The 21,066-nt window shown below is 51.1% G+C and overlaps 1 protein-coding gene across 2 annotated transcripts in view; it reads left to right on the forward strand.

Annotated features, from left to right (window-relative positions):
- Nucleotides 1-20,728, forward strand: part of LOC109887472 (globoside alpha-1,3-N-acetylgalactosaminyltransferase 1) — a 77,685-nt gene extending 56,957 nt beyond the window's left edge. The window contains exons 7-11 of one of the 2 annotated variants that reach the window (XM_031808601.1): nucleotides 16,075-16,126; nucleotides 17,112-17,267; nucleotides 18,336-18,460; nucleotides 19,708-19,870; nucleotides 19,967-20,306. In XM_031808601.1, the coding sequence (XP_031664461.1) occupies nucleotides 16,075-16,126; nucleotides 17,112-17,267; nucleotides 18,336-18,460; nucleotides 19,708-19,870; nucleotides 19,967-20,167 (697 nt within the window). In that variant the 3' untranslated portion in view covers nucleotides 20,168-20,306. Of the gene's footprint in view, nucleotides 1-16,074; nucleotides 16,127-17,111; nucleotides 17,268-18,335; nucleotides 18,461-19,707; nucleotides 19,871-19,966 lie in introns of both variants that reach the window. The other variant, XM_031808602.1, reaches the window with a different exon arrangement.
- The last annotated feature ends 338 nt before the right edge of the window (nucleotides 20,729-21,066 follow it).

The following is a 21,066-nucleotide window of genomic DNA, read 5'->3' on the forward strand; positions in this document are numbered from 1 at the left end:
CTTATGGAGTCAATGGGAACAGTAGCCTGCTGGCCTTATGGAGTCAATGGGAACAGTAGCCTGCTGGCCTTATGGAGTCAATGGGAACAGTAGCCTGCTGGCCTTATGGAGTCAATGGGAACAGTAGCCTGCTGGCCTTATGGAGTCAATGGGAACAGTAGCCTGCTGGCCTTATGGAGTCAATGGGAACAGTAGCCTGCTGGCCTTATGGAGTCAATGGGAACAGTAGCCTGCTGGCCTTATGGAGTCAATGGGAACAGTAGCCTGCTGGCCTTATGGAGTCAATGGGAACAGTAGCCTGCTGGCCTTATGGAGTCAATGGGAACAGTAGCCTGCTGGCCTTATGGAGTCAATGGGAACAGTAGCCTGCTGGCCTTATGGAGTCAATGGGAACAGTAGCCTGCTGGCCTTATGGAGTCAATGGGAACAGTAGCCTGCTGGCCTTATGGAGTCAATGGGAACAGTAGCCTGCTGGCCTTATGGAGTCAATGGGAACAGTAGCCTGCTGGCCTTATGGAGTCAATGGGAACAGTAGCCTGCTGGCCTTATGGAGTCAATGGGAACAGTAGCCTGCTGGCCTTATGGAGTCAATGGGAACAGTAGCCTGCTGGCCTTATGGAGTCAATGGGAACAGTAGCCTGCTGGCCTTATGGAGTCAATGGGAACAGTAGCCTGCTGGCCTTATGGAGTCAATGGGAACAGTAGCCTGCTGGCCTTATGGAGTCAATGGGAACAGTAGCCTGCTGGCCTTATGGAGTCAATGGGAACAGTAGCCTGCTGGCCTTATGGAGTCAATGGGAACAGTAGCCTGCTGGCCTTATGGAGTCAATGGGAACAGTAGCCTGCTGGCCTTATGGAGTCAATGGGAACAGTAGCCTGCTGGCCTTATGGAGTCAATGGGAACAGTAGCCTGCTGGCCTTATGGAGTCAATGGGAACAGTAGCCTGCTGGCCTTATGGAGTCAATGGGAACAGTAGCCTGCTGGCCTTATGGAGTCAATGGGAACAGTAGCCTGCTGGCCTTATGGAGTCAATGGGAACAGTAGCCTGCTGGCCTTATGGAGTCAATGGGAACAGTAGCCTGCTGGCCTTATGGAGTCAATGGGAACAGTAGCCTGCTGGCCTTATGGAGTCAATGGGAACAGTAGCCTGCTGGCCTTATGGAGTCAATGGGAACAGTAGCCTGCTGGCCTTATGGAGTCAATGGGAACAGTAGCCTGCTGGCCTTATGGAGTCAATGGGAACAGTAGCCTGCTGGCCTTATGGAGTCAATGGGAACAGTAGCCTGCTGGCCTTATGGAGTCAATGGGAACAGTAGCCTGCTGGCCTTATGGAGTCAATGGGAACAGTAGCCTGCTGGCCTTATGGAGTCAATGGGAACAGTAGCCTGCTGGCCTTATGGAGTCAATGGGAACAGTAGCCTGCTGGCCTTATGGAGTCAATGGGAACAGTAGCCTGCTGGCCTTATGGAGTCAATGGGAACAGTAGCCTGCTGGCCTTATGGAGTCAATGGGAACAGTAGCCTGCTGGCCTTATGGAGTCAATGGGAACAGTAGCCTGCTGGCCTTATGGAGTCAATGGGAACAGTAGCCTGCTGGCCTTATGGAGTCAATGGGAACAGTAGCCTGCTGGCCTTATGGAGTCAATGGGAACAGTAGCCTGCTGGCCTTATGGAGTCAATGGGAACAGTAGCCTGCTGGCCTTATGGAGTCAATGGGAACAGTAGCCTGCTGGCCTTATGGAGTCAATGGGAACAGTAGCCTGCTGGCCTTATGGAGTCAATGGGAACAGTAGCCTGCTGGCCTTATGGAGTCAATGGGAACAGTAGCCTGCTGGCCTTATGGAGTCAATGGGAACAGTAGCCTGCTGGCCTTATGGAGTCAATGGGAACAGTAGCCTGCTGGCCTTATGGAGTCAATGGGAACAGTAGCCTGCTGGCCTTATGGAGTCAATGGGAACAGTAGCCTGCTGGCCTTATGGAGTCAATGGGAACAGTAGCCTGCTGGCCTTATGGAGTCAATGGGAACAGTAGCCTGCTGGCCTTATGGAGTCAATGGGAACAGTAGCCTGCTGGCCTTATGGAGTCAATGGGAACAGTAGCCTGCTGGCCTTATGGAGTCAATGGGAACAGTAGCCTGCTGGCCTTATGGAGTCAATGGGAACAGTAGCCTGCTGGCCTTATGGAGTCAATGGGAACAGTAGCCTGCTGGCCTTATGGAGTCAATGGGAACAGTAGCCTGCTGGCCTTATGGAGTCAATGGGAACAGTAGCCTGCTGGCCTTATGGAGTCAATGGGAACAGTAGCCTGCTGGCCTTATGGAGTCAATGGGAACAGTAGCCTGCTGGCCTTACGGAGTCAATGGGAACAGTAGCCTGCTGGCCTTATGGAGTCAATGGGAACAGTAGCCTGCTGGCCTTATGGAGTCAATGGGAACAGTAGCCTGCTGGCCTTATGGAGTCAATGGGAACAGTAGCCTGCTGGCCTTATGGAGTCAATGGGAACAGTAGCCTGCTGGCCTTATGGAGTCAATGGGAACAGTAGCCTGCTGGCCTTATGGAGTCAATGGGAACAGTAGCCTGCTGGCCTTATGGAGTCAATGGGAACAGTAGCCTGCTGGCCTTATGGAGTCAATGGGAACAGTAGCCTGCTGGCCTTATGGAGTCAATGGGAACAGTAGCCTGCTGGCCTTATGGAGTCAATGGGAACAGTAGCCTGCTGGCCTTATGGAGTCAATGGGAACAGTAGCCTGCTGGCCTTACGGAGTCAATGGGAACAGTAGCCTGCTGGCCTTATGGAGTCAATGGGAACAGTAGCCTGCTGGCCTTATGGAGTCAATGGGAACAGTAGCCTGCTGGCCTTACGGAGTCAATGGGAACAGTAGCCTGCTGGCCTTATGGAGTCAATGGGAACAGTAGCCTGCTGGCCTTATGGAGTCAATGGGAACAGTAGCCTGCTGGCCTTATGGAGTCAATGGGAACAGTAGCCTGCTGGCCTTATGGAGTCAATGGGAACAGTAGCCTGCTGGCCTTATGGAGTCAATGGGAACAGTAGCCTGCTGGCCTTATGGAGTCAATGGGAACAGTAGCCTGCTGGCCTTATGGAGTCAATGGGAACAGTAGCCTGCTGGCCTTATGGAGTCAATGGGAACAGTAGCCTGCTGGCCTTATGGAGTCAATGGGAACAGTAGCCTGCTGGCCTTACGGAGTCAATGGGAACAGTAGCCTGCTGGCCTTATGGAGTCAATGGGAACAGTAGCCTGCTGGCCTTATGGAGTCAATGGGAACAGTAGCCTGCTGGCCTTATGGAGTCAATGGGAACAGTAGCCTGCTGGCCTTATGGAGTCAATGGGAACAGTAGCCTGCTGGCCTTATGGAGTCAATGGGAACAGTAGCCTGCTGGCCTTATGGAGTCAATGGGAACAGTAGCCTGCTGGCCTTATGGAGTCAATGGGAACAGTAGCCTGCTGGCCTTATGGAGTCAATGGGAACAGTAGCCTGCTGGCCTTATGGAGTCAATGGGAACAGTAGCCTGCTGGCCTTATGGAGTCAATGGGAACAGTAGCCTGCTGGCCTTATGGAGTCAATGGGAACAGTAGCCTGCTGGCCTTATGGAGTCAATGGGAACAGTAGCCTGCTGGCCTTATGGAGTCAATGGGAACAGTAGCCTGCTGGCCTTATGGAGTCAATGGGAACAGTAGCCTGCTGGCCTTATGGAGTCAATGGGAACAGTAGCCTGCTGGCCTTATGGAGTCAATGGGAACAGTAGCCTGCTGGCCTTATGGAGTCAATGGGAACAGTAGCCTGCTGGCCTTACGGAGTCAATGGGAACAGTAGCCTGCTGGCCTTATGGAGTCAATGGGAACAGTAGCCTGCTGGCCTTATGGAGTCAATGGGAACAGTAGCCTGCTGGCCTTACGGAGTCAATGGGAACAGTAGCCTGCTGGCCTTATGGAGTCAATGGGAACAGTAGCCTGCTGGCCTTATGGAGTCAATGGGAACAGTAGCCTGCTGGCCTTATGGAGTCAATGGGAACAGTAGCCTGCTGGCCTTATGGAGTCAATGGGAACAGTAGCCTGCTGGCCTTATGGAGTCAATGGGAACAGTAGCCTGCTGGCCTTATGGAGTCAATGGGAACAGTAGCCTGCTGGCCTTACGGAGTCAATGGGAACAGTAGCCTGCTGGCCTTATGGAGTCAATGGGAACAGTAGCCTGCTGGCCTTATGGAGTCAATGGGAACAGTAGCCTGCTGGCCTTATGGAGTCAATGGGAACAGTAGCCTGCTGGCCTTATGGAGTCAATGGGAACAGTAGCCTGCTGGCCTTATGGAGTCAATGGGAACAGTAGCCTGCTGGCCTTATGGAGTCAATGGGAACAGTAGCCTGCTGGCCTTATGGAGTCAATGGGAACAGTAGCCTGCTGGCCTTATGGAGTCAATGGGAACAGTAGCCTGCTGGCCTTATGGAGTCAATGGGAACAGTAGCCTGCTGGCCTTACGGAGTCAATGGGAACAGTAGCCTGCTGGCCTTACGGAGTCAATGGGAACAGTAGCCTGCTGGCCTTATGGAGTCAATGGGAACAGTAGCCTGCTGGCCTTACGGAGTCAATGGGAACAGTAGCCTGCTGGCCTTATGGAGTCAATGGGAACAGTAGCCTGCTGGCCTTACGGAGTCAATGGGAACAGTAGCCTGCTGGCCTTATGGAGTCAATGGGAACAGTAGCCTGCTAGTAGCCTGCTGGCCTTACGGAGTCAATGGGAACAGTAGCCTGCTGGCCTTATGGAGTCAATGGGAACAGTAGCCTGCTGGCCTTATGGAGTCAATGGGAACAGTAGCCTGCTGGCCTTATGGAGTCAATGGGAACAGTAGCCTGCTGGCCTTATGGAGTCAATGGGAACAGTAGCCTGCTGGCCTTATGGAGTCAATGGGAACAGTAGCCTGCTGGCCTTATGGAGTCAATGGGAACAGTAGCCTGCTGGCCTTACGGAGTCAATGGGAACAGTAGCCTGCTGGCCTTACGGAGTCAATGGGAACAGTAGCCTGCTGGCCTTATGGAGTCAATGGGAACAGTAGCCTGCTGGCCTTATGGAGTCAATGGGAACAGTAGCCTGCTGGCCTTACGGAGTCAATGGGGAACAGTAGCCTGCTGGCCTTACGGAGTCAATGGGAACAGTAGCCTGCTGGCCTTATGGAGTCAATGGGAACAGTAGCCTGCTGGCCTTATGGAGTCAATGGGAACAGTAGCCTGCTGGCCTTACGGAGTCAATGGGAACAGTAGCCTGCTGGCCTTATGGAGTCAATGGGAACAGTAGCCTGCTGGCCTTATGGAGTCAATGGGAACAGTAGCCTGCTGGCCTTATGGAGTCAATGGGAACAGTAGCCTGCTGGCCTTATGGAGTCAATGGGAACAGTAGCCTGCTGGCCTATGGAGTCAATGGGAACAGTAGCCTGCTGGCCTTATGGAGGTCAATGGGAACAGTAGCCTGCTGGCCTTATGGAGTCAATGGGAAGTACCTGCTGCCTATATGGCAGTCAATGGACAGTAGCCTGCTTGCCTTATGGAGCCAATGGGAACAGTAGCCTGCTGGCCTTATGGAGTTCAATGGGAACAGTAGCCTGCTGGCCTTACGGAGTCAATGGGAACAGTAGCCTGCTGGCCTTATGGAGTCAATGGGAACAGTAGCCTGCTGGCCTTATGGAGTCAATGGAACAGTAGCCTGCTGGCCTTACGGAGTCAATGGGAACAGTAGCCTGCTGGCCTTATGGAGTCAATGGGAACAGTCGCCTGCTGGCCTTATGGAGTCAATGGGAACAGTAGCCTGCTGGCCTTATGGAGTCAATGGGAACAGTAGCCTGCTGGCCTTATGGAGTCAATGGGAACAGTAGCCTGCTGGCCTTATGGAGTCAATGGGAACAGTAGCCTGGCTGGCCTTATATGGAGTCAATGGGAAACAGTAGCCTGCTGGCCTTATGGAGTCAATGGGAACAGTAGCCTGCTGGCCTTATGGAGTCAATGGGAACAGTAGCCTGCTGGCCTTACGGAGTCAATGGGAACAGTAGCCTGCTGGCCTTATGGAGTCAATGGGAACAGTAGCCTGCTGGCCTTATGAGTCAATGGGAACAGAGCCTGCTGGCCTTACGGAGTCAATGGGAACAGTAGCCTGCTGGCCTTATGGAGTCAATGGGAAACAGTAGCCTGCTGGCCTTATGGAGTCAATGGGAACAGTAGCCTGCTGGCCTTACGGAGTCAATGGGAACAGTAGCCTGCTGGCCTTATGGAGTCAATGGGAACAGTAGCCTGCTGGCCTTATGGAGTCAATGGGAACAGTAGCCTGCTGGCCTTACGGAGTCAATGGGAACAGTAGCCTGCTGGCCTTATGGAGTCAATGGGAACAGTAGCCTGCTGGCCTTACGGAGTCAATGGGAACAGTAGCCTGCTGGCCTTATGGAGTCAATGGGAACAGTAGCCTGCTGGCCTTATGGAGTCAATGGGAACAGTAGCCTGCTGGCCTTATGGAGTCAATGGGAACAGTAGCCTGCTGGCCTTATGGAGTCAATGGGAACAGTAGCCTGCTGGCCTTACGGAGTCAATGGGAACAGTAGCCTGCTGGCCTTATGGAGTCAATGGGAACAGTAGCCTGCTGGCCTTATGGAGTCAATGGGAACAGTAGCCTGCTGGCCTTATGGAGTCAATGGGAACAGTAGCCTGCTGGCCTTATGGAGTCAATGGGAACAGTAGCCTGCTATCCTTATGGAGTCAATGGGAACAGTAGCCTGCTGGCCTTATGGAGTCAATGGGAAACAGTAGCTGCTGGCCTTATGGAGTCAATGGGAACAGTAGCCTGCTGGCCTTATGGAGTCAATGGGAACAGTAGCCTGCTGGCCTTATGGAGTAATGGGAACAGTAGCCTGCTGGCCTTATGGAGTCAATGGGAACAGTAGCCTGCTGGCCTTATGGAGTCAATGGGAACAGTAGCCTGCTGGCCTTATGGAGTCAATGGGAACAGTAGCCTGCTGGCCTTATGGAGTCAATGGGAACAGTAGCCTGCTGGCCTTATGGAGTCAATGGGAACAGTAGCCTGCTGGCCTTATGGAGTCAATGGGAACAGTAGCCTGCTGGCCTTACGGAGTCAATGGGAACAGTAGCCTGCTATCCTTATGGAGTCAATGGGAACAGTAGCCTGCTGGCCTTATGGAGTCAATGGGAACAGTAGCCTGCTATCCTTATGGAGTCAATGGGAACAGTAGCCTGCTGGCCTTATGGAGTCAATGGGAACAGTAGCCTGCTGGCCTTATGGAGTCAATGGGAACAGTAGCCTGCTGGCCTTATGGAGTCAATGGGGAACAGTAGCCTGCTGGCCTTACGGAGTCAATGGGAACAGTAGCCTGCTGGCCTTATGGAGTCAATGGGAACAGTAGCCTGCTGGCCTTATGGAGTCAATGGGGAACAGTAGCCTGCTGGCCTTACGGAGTCAATGGGAACAGTAGCCTGCTGGCCTTACGGAGTCAATGGGAACAGTAGCCTGCTGGCCTTATGGAGTCAATGGGAACAGTAGCCTGCTGGCCTTACGGAGTCAATGGGAACAGTAGCCTGCTGGCCTTATGGAGTCAATGGGGAACAGTAGCCTGCTGGCCTTACGGAGTCAATGGGAACAGTAGCCTGCTGGCCTTACGGAGTCAATGGGAACAGTAGCCTGCTGGCCTTATGGAGTCAATGGGAACAGTAGCCTGCTGGCCTTACGGAGTCAATGGGAACAGTAGCCTGCTGGCCTTATGGAGTCAATGGGAACAGTAGCCTGCTGGCCTTATGGAGTCAATGGGAACAGTAGCCTGCTGGCCTTATGGAGTCAATGGGAACAGTAGCCTGCTGGCCTTATGGAGTCAATGGGAACAGTAGCCTGCTGGCCTTATGGAGTCAATGGGAACAGTAGCCTGCTGGCCTTATGGAGTCAATGGGAACAGTAGCCTGCTGGCCTTATGGAGTCAATGGGAACAGTAGCCTGCTGGCCTTACGGAGTCAATGGGAACAGTAGCCTGCTGGCCTTACGGAGTCAATGGGAACAGTAGCCTGCTGGCCTTATGGAGTCAATGGGAACAGTAGCCTGCTGGCCTTATGGAGTCAATGGGAACAGTAGCCTGCTGGCCTTACGGAGTCAATGGGAACAGTAGCCTGCTGGCCTTATGGAGTCAATGGGAACAGTAGCCTGCTGGCCTTACGGAGTCAATGGGAACAGTAGCCTGCTGGCCTTATGGAGTCAATGGGAACAGTAGCCTGCTGGCCTTATGGAGTCAATGGGAACAGTAGCCTGCTGGCCTTATGGAGTCAATGGGAACAGTAGCCTGCTGGCCTTATGGAGTCAATGGGAACAGTAGCCTGCTGGCCTTATGGAGTCAATGGGAACAGTAGCCTGCTGGCCTTATGGAGTCAATGGGAACAGTAGCCTGCTGGCCTTACGGAGTCAATGGGAACAGTAGCCTGCTGGCCTTACGGAGTCAATGGGAACAGTAGCCTGCTGGCCTTATGGAGTCAATGGGAACAGTAGCCTGCTGGCCTTATGGAGTCAATGGGAACAGTAGCCTGCTGGCCTTACGGAGTCAATGGGAACAGTAGCCTGCTGGCCTTACGGAGTCAATGGGGAACAGTAGCCTGCTGGCCTTATGGAGTCAATGGGGAACAGTAGCCTGCTGGCCTTATGGAGTCAATGGGGAACAGTAGCCTGCTGGCCTTACGGAGTCAATGGGGAACAGTAGCCTACTGGCCTTATGGAGTCAATGGGAACAGTAGCCTGCTGGCCTTACGGAGTCAATGGGGAACAGTAGCCTGCTGGCCTTATGGAGTCAATGGGAACAGTAGCCTGCTGGCCTTACGGAGTCAATGGGAACAGTAGCCTGCTGGCCCTTACGGAGTCAATGGGAACAGTAGCCTGCTGGCCTTATGGAGTCAATGGGGAACAGTAGCCTGCTGGCCTTACGGAGTCAATGGGGAACAGTAGCCTGCTGGCCTTATGGAGTCAATGGGAACAGTAGCCTGCTGGCCTTACGGAGTCAATGGGGAACAGTAGCCTGCTGGCCTTACGGAGTCAATGGGAACAGTAGCCTGCTGGCCTTATGGAGTCAATGGGAACAGTAGCCTGCTGGCCTTATGGAGTCAATGGGAACAGTAGCCTGCTGGCCTTATGGAGTCAATGGGAACAGTAGCCTGCTGGCCTTACGGAGTCAATGGAACAGTAGCCTGCTGGCCTTACGGAGTCAATGGGAACAGTAGCCTGCTGGCCTTATGGAGTCAATGGGAACAGTAGCCTGCTGGCCTTACGGAGTCAATGGGAACAGTAGCCTGCTGGCCTTACGGAGTCAATGGGAACAGTAGCCTGCTGGCCTTATGGAGTCAATGGGAACAGTAGCCTGCTGGCCTTATGGAGTCAATGGGAACAGTAGCCTGCTGGCCTTATGGAGTCAATGGGAACAGTAGCCTGCTGGCCTTACGGAGTCAATGGGAACAGTAGCCTGCTGGCCTTACGGAGTCAATGGGAACAGTAAGCCTGCTGGCCTTACGGAGGTCAATGGGAACAGTAGCCTGCTGGCCTTATGGAGTCAATGGGAACAGTAGCCTGCTGGCCTTACGGAGTCAATGGGGAACAGTCCGCCTGCTGGCCTTACGGAGTCAATGGGAACAGTAGCCTGCTGGCCTTACGGAGTCAATGGGAACAGTAGCCTGCTGGCCTTACGGAGTCAATGGGAACAGTCGCCTGCTGGCCTTACGGAGTCAATGGGAACAGTAGCCTGCTGGCCTTATGGAGTCAATGGGAACAGTAGCCTGCTGGCCTTATGGAGTCAATGGGAACAGTAGCCTGCTGGCCTTACGGAGTCAATGGGAACAGTAGCCTACTGGCCTTATGGAGTCAATGGGAACAGTAGCCTGCTGGCCTTATGGAGTCAATGGGAACAGTAGCCTGCTGGCCTTACGGAGTCAATGGGAACAGTAGCCTGCTGGCCTTACGGAGTCAATGGGAACAGTAGCCTGCCTGGCCTTATGGAGTCAATGGGAACAGTAGCCTGCTGGCCTTATGGAGTCAATGGGAACAGTAGCCTGCTGGCCTTATGGAGTCAATGGGAACAGTAGCCTGCTGGCCTTATGGAGTCAATGGGAACAGTAGCCTGCTGGCCTTATGGAGTCAATGGGAACAGTAGCCTGCTGGCCTTACGGAGTCAATGGGAACAGTAGCCTGCTGGCCTTATGGAGTCAATGGGAACAGTAGCCTGCTGGCCTTATGGAGTCAATGGGAACAGTAGCCTGCTGGCCTTACGGAGTCAATGGGAACAGTAGCCTGCTGGCCTTACGGAGTCAATGGGAACAGTAGCCTGCTGGCCTTATGGAGTCAATGGGAACAGTAGCCTGCTGGCCTTATGGAGTCAATGGGAACAGTAGCCTGCTGGCCTTATGGAGTCAATGGGAACAGTAGCCTGCTGGCCTTATGGAGTCAATGGGAACAGTAGCCTGCTGGCCTTACGGAGTCAATGGGAACAGTAGCCTGCTGGCCTTACGGAGTCAATGGGAACAGTAGCCTGCTGGCCTTACGGAGTCAATGGGAACAGTAGCCTGCTGGCCTTACGGAGTCAATGGGAACAGTAGCCTGCTGGCCTTACGGAGTCAATGGGAACAGTAGCCTGCTGGCCTTACGGAGTCAATGGGAACAGTGGCCTGCTGGCCTTATGGAGTCAATGGGAACAGTAGCCTGCTGGCCTTATGGAGTCAATGGGAACAGTAGCCTGCTGGCCTTACGGAGTCAATGGGAACAGTAGCCTGCTGGCCTTGTGGAGTCAATGGGAACAGTAGCCTGCTGGCCTTACGGAGTCAATGGGAACAGTAGCCTGCTGGCCTTACGGAGTCAATGGGAACAGTAGCCTGCTGGCCTTACGGAGTCAATGGGAACAGTAGCCTGCTGGCCTTATGGAGTCAATGGGAACAGTAGCCTGCTGGCATTACGGAGTCAATGGGAACAATAGCCTGCTGGCCTTACGGAGTCAATGGGAACAGTAGCCTGCTGGCCTTACGGAGTCAATGGGAACAGTAGCCTGCTGGCCTTACGGAGTCAATGGGAACAGTAGCCTGCTGGCCTTACGGAGTCAATGGGAACAGTAGCCTGCTGGCCTTACGGAGTCAATGGGAACAGTAGCCTGCTGGCCTTACGGAGTCAATGGGAACAGTAGCCTGCTGGCCTTACGGAGTCAATGGGAACAGTAGCCTGCTGGCCTTACGGAGTCAATGGGAACAGTAGCCTGCTGGCCTTACGGAGTCAATGGGAACAGTAGCCTGCTGGCCTTATGGAGTCAATGGGAACAGTAGCCTGCTGGCATTACGGAGTCAATGGGAACAGTAGCCTGCTGGCCTTACGGAGTCAATGGAAACAGTAGCCTGCTGGCCTTACGGAGTCAATGGGAACAGTAGCCTGCTGGCCTTATGGAGTCAATGGGAACAGTAGCCTGCTGGCCTTACGGAGTCAATGGGAACAGTAGCCTGCTGGCCTTACGGAGTCAATGGGAACAGTAGCCTGCTGGCCTTACGGAGTCAATGGGAACAGTAGCCTGCTGGCCTTACGGAGTCAATGGGAACAGTAGCCTGCTGGCCTTACGGAGTCAATGGGAACAGTAGCCTGCTGGCCTTATGGAGTCAATGGGAACAGTAGCCTGCTGGCCTTGCGGAGTCAATGGGAACAGTAGCCTGCTGGCCTTACGGAGTCAATGGGAACAGTAGCCTGCTGGCCTTACGGAGTCAATGGGAACAGTAGCCTGCTGGCCTTATGGAGTCAATGGGAACAGTAGCCTGCTGGCATTACGGAGTCAATGGGAACAGTAGCCTGCTGGCCTTACGGAGTCAATGGGAACAGTAGCCTGCTGGCCTTACGGAGTCAATGGGAACAGTAGCCTGCTGGCCTTATGGAGTCAATGGGAACAGTAGCCTGCTGGCCTTGCGGAGTCAATGGGAACAGTAGCCTGCTGGCCTTACGGAGTCAATGGGAACAGTAGCCTGCTGGCCTTACGGAGTCAATGGGAACAGTAGCCTGCTGGCCTTACGGAGTCAATGGGAACAGTAGCCTGCTGGCCTTACGGAGTCAATGGGAACAGTAGCCTGCTGGCCTTACGGAGTCAATGGGAACAGTAGCCTGCTGGCCTTATGGAGTCAATGGGAACAGTAGCCTGCTGGCCTTGCGGAGTCAATGGGAACAGTAGCCTGCTGGCCTTACGGAGTCAATGGGAACAGTAGCCTGCTGGCCTTACGGAGTCAATGGGAACAGTAGCCTGCTGGCCTTATGGAGTCAATGGGAACAGTAGCCTGCTGGCCTTACGGAGTCAATGGGAACAGTAGCCTGCTGGCATTACGGAGTCAATGGGAACAGTAGCCTGCTGGCCTTATGGAGTCAATGGGAACAGTAGCCTGCTGGCCTTATGGAGTCAATGGGAACAGTAGCCTGCTGGCCTTATGGAGTCAATGGGAACAGTAGCCTGCTGGCCTTATGGAGTCAATGGGAACAGTAGCCTGCTGGCCTTACGGAGTCAATGGGGAACAGTAGCCTGCTGGCCTTATGGAGTCAATGGGAACAGTAGCCTGCTGGCCTTATGGAGTCAATGGGAACAGTAGCCTGCTGGCCTTATGGAGTCAATGGGAACAGTAGCCTGCTGGCCTTATGGAGTCAATGGGAACAGTAGCCTGCTGGCCTTATGGAGTCAATGGGAACAGTAGCCTGCTGGCCTTATGGAGTCAATTGGAACAGTAGCCTGCTGGCCTTACGGAGTCAATGGGAACAGTAGCCTGCTGGCCTTATGGAGTCAATGGGAACAGTAGCCTGCTGGCCTTATGGAGTCAATGGGAACAGTAGCCTGCTGGCCTTATGGAGTCAATGGGAACAGTAGCCTGCTGGCCTTATGGAGTCAATGGGAACAGTATCCTGCTGGCCTTATGGAGTCAATGGGAACAGTAGCCTGCTGGCCTTATGGAGTCAATGGGAACAGTAGCCTGCTGGCCTTATGGAGTCAATGGGAACAGTAGCCTGCTGGCCTTATGGAGTCAATGGGAACAGTAGCCTGCTGGCCTTATGGAGTCAATGGGAACAGTAGCCTGCTGGCCTTATGGAGTCAATGGGAACAGTAGCCTGCTGGCCTTATGGAGTCAATGGGAACAGTAGCCTGCTGGCCTTACGGAGTCAATGGGAACAGTAGCCTGCTGGCCTTATGGAGTCAATGGGAACAGTAGCCTGCTGGCCTTACGGAGTCAATGGGAACAGTAGCCTGCTGGCCTTACGGAGTCAATGGGAACAGTAGCCTGCTGGCCTTATGGAGTCAATGGGAACAGTAGCCTGCTGGCCTTATGGAGTCAATGGGAACAGTAGCCTGCTGGCCTTATGGAGTCAATGGGAACAGTAGCCTGCTGGCCTTACGGAGTCAATGGGAACAGTAGCCTGCTGGCCTTACGGAGTCAATGGGAACAGTAGCCTGCTGGCCTTACGGAGTCAATGGGAACAGTAGCCTGCTGGCCTTACGGAGTCAATGGGAACAGTCGCCTGCTGGCCTTACGGAGTCAATGGGAACAGTAGCCTGCTGGCCTTATGGAGTCAATGGGAACAGTAGCCTGCTGGCCTTATGGAGTCAATGGGAACAGTAGCCTGCTGGCCTTATGGAGTCAATGGGAACAGTCGCCTGCTGGCCTTATGGAGTCAATGGGAACAGTAGCCTGCTGGCCTTACGGAGTCAATGGGAACAGTAGCCTGCTGGCCTTATGGAGTCAATGGGAACAGTAGCCTGCTGGCCTTATGGAGTCAATGGGAACAGTAGCCTGCTGGCCTTATGGAGTCAATGGGAACAGTAGCCTGCTGGCCTTATGGAGTCAATGGGAACAGTAGCCTGCTGGCCTTACGGAGTCAATGGGAACAGTAGCCTGCTGGCCTTATGGAGTCAATGGGAACAGTAGCCTGCTGGCCTTACGGAGTCAATGGGAACAGTAGCCTGCTGGCCTTACGGAGTCAATGGGAACAGTAGCCTGCTGGCCTTATGGAGTCAATGGGAACAGTAGCCTGCTGGCCTTATGGAGTCAATGGGAACAGTAGCCTGCTGGCCTTATGGAGTCAATGGGAACAGTAGCCTGCTGGCCTTACGGAGTCAATGGGAACAGTAGCCTGCTGGCCTTACGGAGTCAATGGGAACAGTAGCCTGCTGGCCTTACGGAGTCAATGGGAACAGTAGCCTGCTGGCCTTACGGAGTCAATGGGAACAGTCGCCTGCTGGCCTTACGGAGTCAATGGGAACAGTAGCCTGCTGGCCTTATGGAGTCAATGGGAACAGTAGCCTGCTGGCCTTATGGAGTCAATGGGAACAGTAGCCTGCTGGCCTTATGGAGTCAATGGGAACAGTCGCCTGCTGGCCTTATGGAGTCAATGGGAACAGTAGCCTGCTGGCCTTATGGAGTCAATGGGAACAGTAGCCTGCTGGCCTTACGGAGTCAATGGGAACAGTCGCCTGCTGGCCTTATGGAGTCAATGGGAACAGTAGCCTGCTGGCCTTATGGAGTCAATGGGAACAGTAGCCTGCTGGCCTTATGGAGTCAATGGGAACAGTAGCCTGCTATCCTTATGGAGTCAATGGGAACAGTAGCCTGCTGGCCTTACGGAGTCAATGTGAACAGTAGCCTGCTGGCCTTATGGAGTCAATGGGAACAGTAGCCTGCTGGCCTTATGGAGTCAATGGGAACAGTAGCCTGCTGGCCTTATGGAGTCAATGGGAACAGTAGCCTGCTGGCCTTATGGAGTCAATGGGAACAGTAGCCTGCTGGCCTTACGGAGTCAATGGGAACAGTAGCCTGCTGGCCTTACGGAGTCAATGGGAACAGTCGCCTGCTGGCCTTACGGAGTCAATGGGAACAGTAGCCTGCTGGCCTTACGGAGTCAATGGGAACAGTAGCCTGCTGGCCTTACGGAGTCAATGGGAACAGTAGCCTGCTGGCCTTACGGAGTCAATGGGAACAGTCGCCTGCTGGCCTTACGGAGTCAATGGGAACAGTCGCCTGCTGGCCTTACGGAGTCAATGGGAACAGTAGCCTGCTGGCCTTATGGAGTCAATGGGAACAGTAGCCTGCTGGCCTTACGGAGTCAATGGGAACAGTAGCCTGCTGGCCTTACGGAGTCAATGGGAACAGTCGCCTGCTGGCCTTACGGAGTCAATGGGAACAGTCGCCTGCTGGCCTTACGGAGTCAATGGGAACAGTCGCCTGCTGGCCTTACGGAGCCAATGGGAACAGTCCCCTGCTGGCCTTACGGAGTCAATGGGAACATTCACCCGAGGTATTTAGGAGGGATATCACACCTGGCACAAATGATTGTCTCGTTCTGTTTTTCCTGCTGAGCGGTGCCCTATACCTGCTCCCTATACCTGCGCCCTATACCTGCGCCCTATACCTGTGCCCTATACCTGCTCCCTATACCTGCGCCCAGAGGGGAGTAATTCAAAGTCCAAGGTACAGGGGGTGGCTTGGGTCTAAAATGATTTAGTGAGCCTTACGGAGGGCCCTGACCTTTAAAGATCTCAGCCTGTCTAATTCTGTTGTACAACTGACTCGTAATCCTCCTTTCCTTTTCCTGAGGCGTCTTGCTCCGTCGCGCAGTGAGTTTCACAGATAACAAGATGCTACACTGGCACCTTGTTCCTGTACAGTACCCTATTTTACTCTACCCCATAGGGGCCCTGGTTAAAAGTAGTTGTCTATAATGGGTAATAAGGTGCCGTTTTAGGATTCACACTATAGCCTTATATCAATCGTTTTGCGTCATATTTCCCAATTGAATGCAATCTCATGTTAATTCAGATTGTCTTGTCAAACTGTCTATACATAAACATGTTCACTTGCATGTGCTATACCTGAATGTTTCACATGGTTCTTTTCTCCAGATGCAAGTAATTAATACACATCTGGATCTGTCACATAGATGCACCTCCTCATTTTTCTTTCTCCCTATCCATCTTTGGAAGATGTAATAACTTTTTCGTTTTGTCGTTTCACATACTTGTTTTTCGATCTCTATTCGTCCTCGCAGATACACTCGTTTTCTCCGGGACTTCTTAGAGTCAGCTGAGAAGCACTTCATGGTGAGAATCTATCAAATGGATTGACTGGTATAGTCTAAAGAAGGTCCAGGGATTACTCATTAAAGGAACCTTCTGGGCCCGTATTTATAAAGGGATTACTCATTACAATAATATTCTGGGCCCGTATTTATGAAGGGATTACTCATTAAAGGACTATTCTGGGCCCGTATTTAGAAAGGGATTACTCATTACAATAGTATTCTGGGCCCGTAGTTATGAAGGGATTACTCATTAAAGGAATATTATGGGCCCGTATTTATGAAGGGATTACTCATTACAATAATATTCTGGGCCCGTATTTATGAAGGGATTACTCATTAAAGGACTATTCTGGGCCCGTATTTATGAAGGGATTACTCATTAAAGGAATATTCTGGGCCCGTATTTATGAAGGGATTACTCATTAAAGGAATATTCTGGGCCCGTATTTATGAAGGGATTACTCATTAAAGGAATATTCTGGGCCCGTATTTATAAAGGGATTACTCATTACAATAATATTCTGGGCCCGTAGTTATGAAGGGATTACTCATTAAAGGAATATTCTGGGCCCGTATTTATGAAGGGATTACTCATTAAAGGAATATTCTGGGCCCGTATTTATGAAGGGATTACTCATTAAAGGAATATTCTGGGCCCGTATTTATAAAGGGATTACTCATTACAATAATATTCTGGGCCCGTAGTTATGAAGGGATTACTCATTAAAGGAACATTCTGGGCCCGTAGTTATGAAGGGATTACTCATTAAAGGACTATTCTGGGCCCGTATTTATAAAAACTACTCTAGGACTAGGTCCACCCTGCCCGTGTGATCTTATTCATTGGTCCAAATATTTAATTCAATTTGTTTTAAATCAGTTCATATGTATCATTTTATTTCAATTCAAATTTGATAGAAAGTTCATCCCTTTTCAATGAGTTTTAAATCCTTTTAATTCAAATGGATGGAAAGTCCACCCCGTTTAATTCCATGTGATTCCAGGTGGGGCTGGACGTGCATTACTACGTGTTCACCGACCTGCCCGGCGACGTGCCCAACAACGTGACTCTGGGTGTCGGCAGACTGCTCAGCATTGTGAGGGTGCCGAAGTTCGACCGCTGGCAGGAGATATCCCTCCGCCGGATGGAGCTCATCCAGGTTATTATAAATAATAATTACATTGTTATCACATTGAATGAAAGTTTATTGTCAGGATACAGCGTACTGTAGCATAGTAGAATGAAATGCTTACTAACAAGCTCTTCTGTCAGTACAGTAGCTATAGAAATACTATAGAGGATCTACACATGCTCCAAACTGTCAACAGACTATCAGTTGTAACTCTGTTGATAATAGGCAACGGTTAGGGATAGGTTTAGGTTTAGGTTTAGTTTAGAGATAGGGTTAGGTTTGGTTTAGGGATAGGTTTAAGGTTAGTTTAGGTTTAGGGTTAGGTTTAGTTTAGAGTTATGGAAAGGTTTAGTGTTTAGTTTAGCTTAGGGTTTGGTTTAGGGTTAGGGATAGGTTTAGCGTTAGGGATAGGTTTAGTTTAGAGTTAGGGATAGGGTTAGCGTTAGAGTTAGGTTTAGGGTTAGGTTTAGTTTAGAGATGGGGATAGGGTTAGCGTTAGGGATAGGTTTAGGGTTAGGTTTAGTTTAGAGATGGGGATAGGGTTAGCGTTAGGGATAGGTTTAGGGTTAGGTTTAGTTTAGAGATGGGGATAGGGTTAGCGTTAGGGATAGGTTTAGGGTTAGGTTTAGTTTAGAGTTAGGGAAAGGTTTAGATTTAGTTTAGAGATGGGGATAGGTTTAGCGTTAGGGATAGGTTTAGGGTTAGGTTTAGTTTAGAGATGGGGATAGGGTTAGCGTTAGGGATAGGTTTAGGGTTAGGTTTAGTTTAGAGTTAGGGAAAGGTTTAGATTTAGTTTAGAGATGGGAATAGGTTTAGCGTTAGGGATAGGTTTAGGGTTAGGTTTAGTATAGAGTTAGGGAAAGGTTTAGATTTAGTTTAGAGATGGGGATAGGGTTAGGGTTAAGTTATGATGATATGCCTATTGGGTTAGTGCATACTAGATAGTTGAAATGTTGTTGACTATGGACTTTGTGTAATTGTATCATGTTAGCCCTGCCCTACAAACTACATTTCTATCTGAGGACAAAGTTTTATTTGGTTGGTTGGTTGATTTAATATCTACTGAACATCCACCAATCATGTATTTGGGAGCAGACTGCCATTAAGGATCACATCCACCGGGGGGCGAACTACATATTCTGCCTGGACGTAGACATGAGGTTCCACGGCCGTGTGGGTCCTGAAGCTCTGGGGAGACTGGTGGCCGCCATCCACCCCTGGTAATACTTCCTTAAAGGGCCAGCATCCACCCCTGGTAATACTTCCTTAAAGGGCCAGCATCCACCCCTGGTAATACTTCCTTAAAGGGCCAGCATCCACCCCTGGTAATACTTACTTAAAGGGCCAGCATCCACCCCTGGTAATACTTACTTAAAGGGCCAGCATCCACCCCTGGTAATACTTACTTAAAGGGCCAGCATCCACCCCTGGTAATACTTACTTAAAGGGCCAGCATCCACCCCTGGTAATACTTACTTAAAGGGCCAGCATCCACCCCTGGTAATACTTACTTAAAGGGCCAGCATCCACCCCTGGTAATACTTACTTAAAGGCCAGCATCCACCCCTGGTAATACTTACTTAAAGGGCCAGCATCCACCCCTGGTAATACTTACTTAAAGGGCCAGCATCCACCCCTGGTAATACTTCCTTAAAGGGCCAGCATCCACCCCTGGTAATACTTACTTAAAGGGCCAGCATCCACCCCTGGTAATACTTCCTTAAAGGGCCAGCATCCACCCCTGGTAATACTTACTTAAAGGGCCAGCATCCACCCCTGGTAATACTTACTTAAAGGGCCAGCATCCACCCCTGGTAATACTTACTTAAAGGGCCAGCATCCACCCCTGGTAATACTTACTTAAAGGGCCAGCATCCACCCCTGGTAATACTTACTTAAAGGGCCAGCATCCACCCCTGGTAATACTTACTTAAAGGCCAGCATCCACCCCTGGTAATACTTACTTAAAGGGCCAGCATCCACCCCTGGTAATACTTACTTAAAGGGCCAGCATCCACCCCTGGTAATACTTCCTTAAAGGGCCAGCATCCACCCCTGGTAATACTTACTTAAAGGGCCAGCATCCACCCCTGGTAATACTTCCTTAAAGGGCCAGCATCCACCCCTGGTAATACTTCCTTAAAGGGCCAGCATCCACCCCTGGTAATACTTCCTTAAAGGGCCAGCATCCACCCCTGGTAATACTTCCTTAAAGGGCCAGCATCCACCCCTGGTAATACTTACTTAAAGGGCCAGCATCCACCCCTGGTAATACTTACTTAAAACTCTGACGGAGGAAAATGTTGTTGACCCCTCTTTTATTGTGTGCACCTACATGCTGACTACTTCCTGTTGACCTCTTGTCAGGTCTACCTCACAAAGATGGTTTCTAACCTCAAGGGTTATTTTTTAATTTGTTTTATTTAAAGGTGAAGTAACAATACAAACCTGTCTTGTGTTTTTGCAGGTTCTACATGTACCCCCGGAGCCAGTTCCCCTACGAGCGGAGGACCGTCTCCACAGCCTACATACCCATGGACCAGGGAGACTTCTACTACCAGGCCAACATATTCGGAGGAGCGTTGGAAGATGTTCACCGGCTGACCAAGACGTGCAGGGAGCACCTGGAGGTAGGTACTTACGCACGCAGGAATACGGTTAGTCACTCACGTACAGTACTCACCTTACCCCATCCCTCCTCTACCCTACCCACTTCCTCCCTCTAGGTTGATAAGTCAGTGGGCGTGGAGGCTGTGTGGCAGGAAGAGAGTCACCTGAATTGGTACCTGTTGAGGAACAAGCCAACCAAGCTCCTGTCACCGGAGTATGTTTGGGACGACGCTAAAGGACAGGATGCCAAGGAGATAAAACTGGTCCGCTTCTCCTCTGTCATTAAGAACAAGGCAGAGGTCAGGGAGAACCTCTGAGAGGAGAAAATAATATATGTCTTTGACACAAGCTGCAGGGAAGAGAGGAAAAAGTGGAGAGGAAAGAGGGAAGGAGGAGAGGGAAGGAGGGAAGGAGGAGAGGGAAGGAGGAAAGGAGGGGAGAGGAGAGGAGAGGGAAGGAGGAGAGGGAAGGAGGGAAGGAGGAGAGGGAAGGAGGAGAGGGAAGGAGGAGAGGGAAGGAGGAGAGGAGGGGAGAGGGAAGGAGGAGAGGGAAGGAGGAGAGGAGAGGGAAGAGGAGAGGAGGGGAGAGGAGAGCGAACACTTTAATACAGACCGTTACTTTACCTGGTTATATTTTTGCACACTGCACTTTTGGTTCAGTGAAATGTGGGTTTGTTCTTGTTTTAGTGTCTTTGTGACATAGGCTATGCTCGAAACGACACCCTAGAACTCCTGGTTAAGAAGTGCACTATTTAGGGTGCCAACTCAGACTTAGCCATCTCTACTTTATGTACCATGGGGTCCATCATTTTTGGCATGTTTGATAAAGATGAGGAAAATAATACTGTATAAAATAAATAATACTATATTGTAAGCCTATGCTTAAAGACATTGAGTAATTATATTATAATACAATTTCTCAGAGAAACATGTTTTTTTAAAACAATGAATAATGAAAAAAGATGTGGGTTAAAATGATCATCTGTTTTCAGTCCTCCAGCACCCTGCGAGGATAACGGCACTGAGCCTTTGTTCAAGGTCACGCGGTAACAGTCACACCCCTCACTTTAAAAAAACGGCCATATTTTTCTTACGATCAGCGACAAGTGTATGTTTTTTTGAGTGAAGCGATATCTAACATGTAATCTAACAATTCCACAACAAATACCTAATACACACATCTAAGTAAAGGAATGGAACAAGAATATATAAATATA

Source organism: Oncorhynchus kisutch, linkage group LG28, assembly GCF_002021735.2.
Source record: "Oncorhynchus kisutch isolate 150728-3 linkage group LG28, Okis_V2, whole genome shotgun sequence".
NCBI classification, from domain to species: domain Eukaryota; kingdom Metazoa; phylum Chordata; class Actinopteri; order Salmoniformes; family Salmonidae; genus Oncorhynchus; species Oncorhynchus kisutch.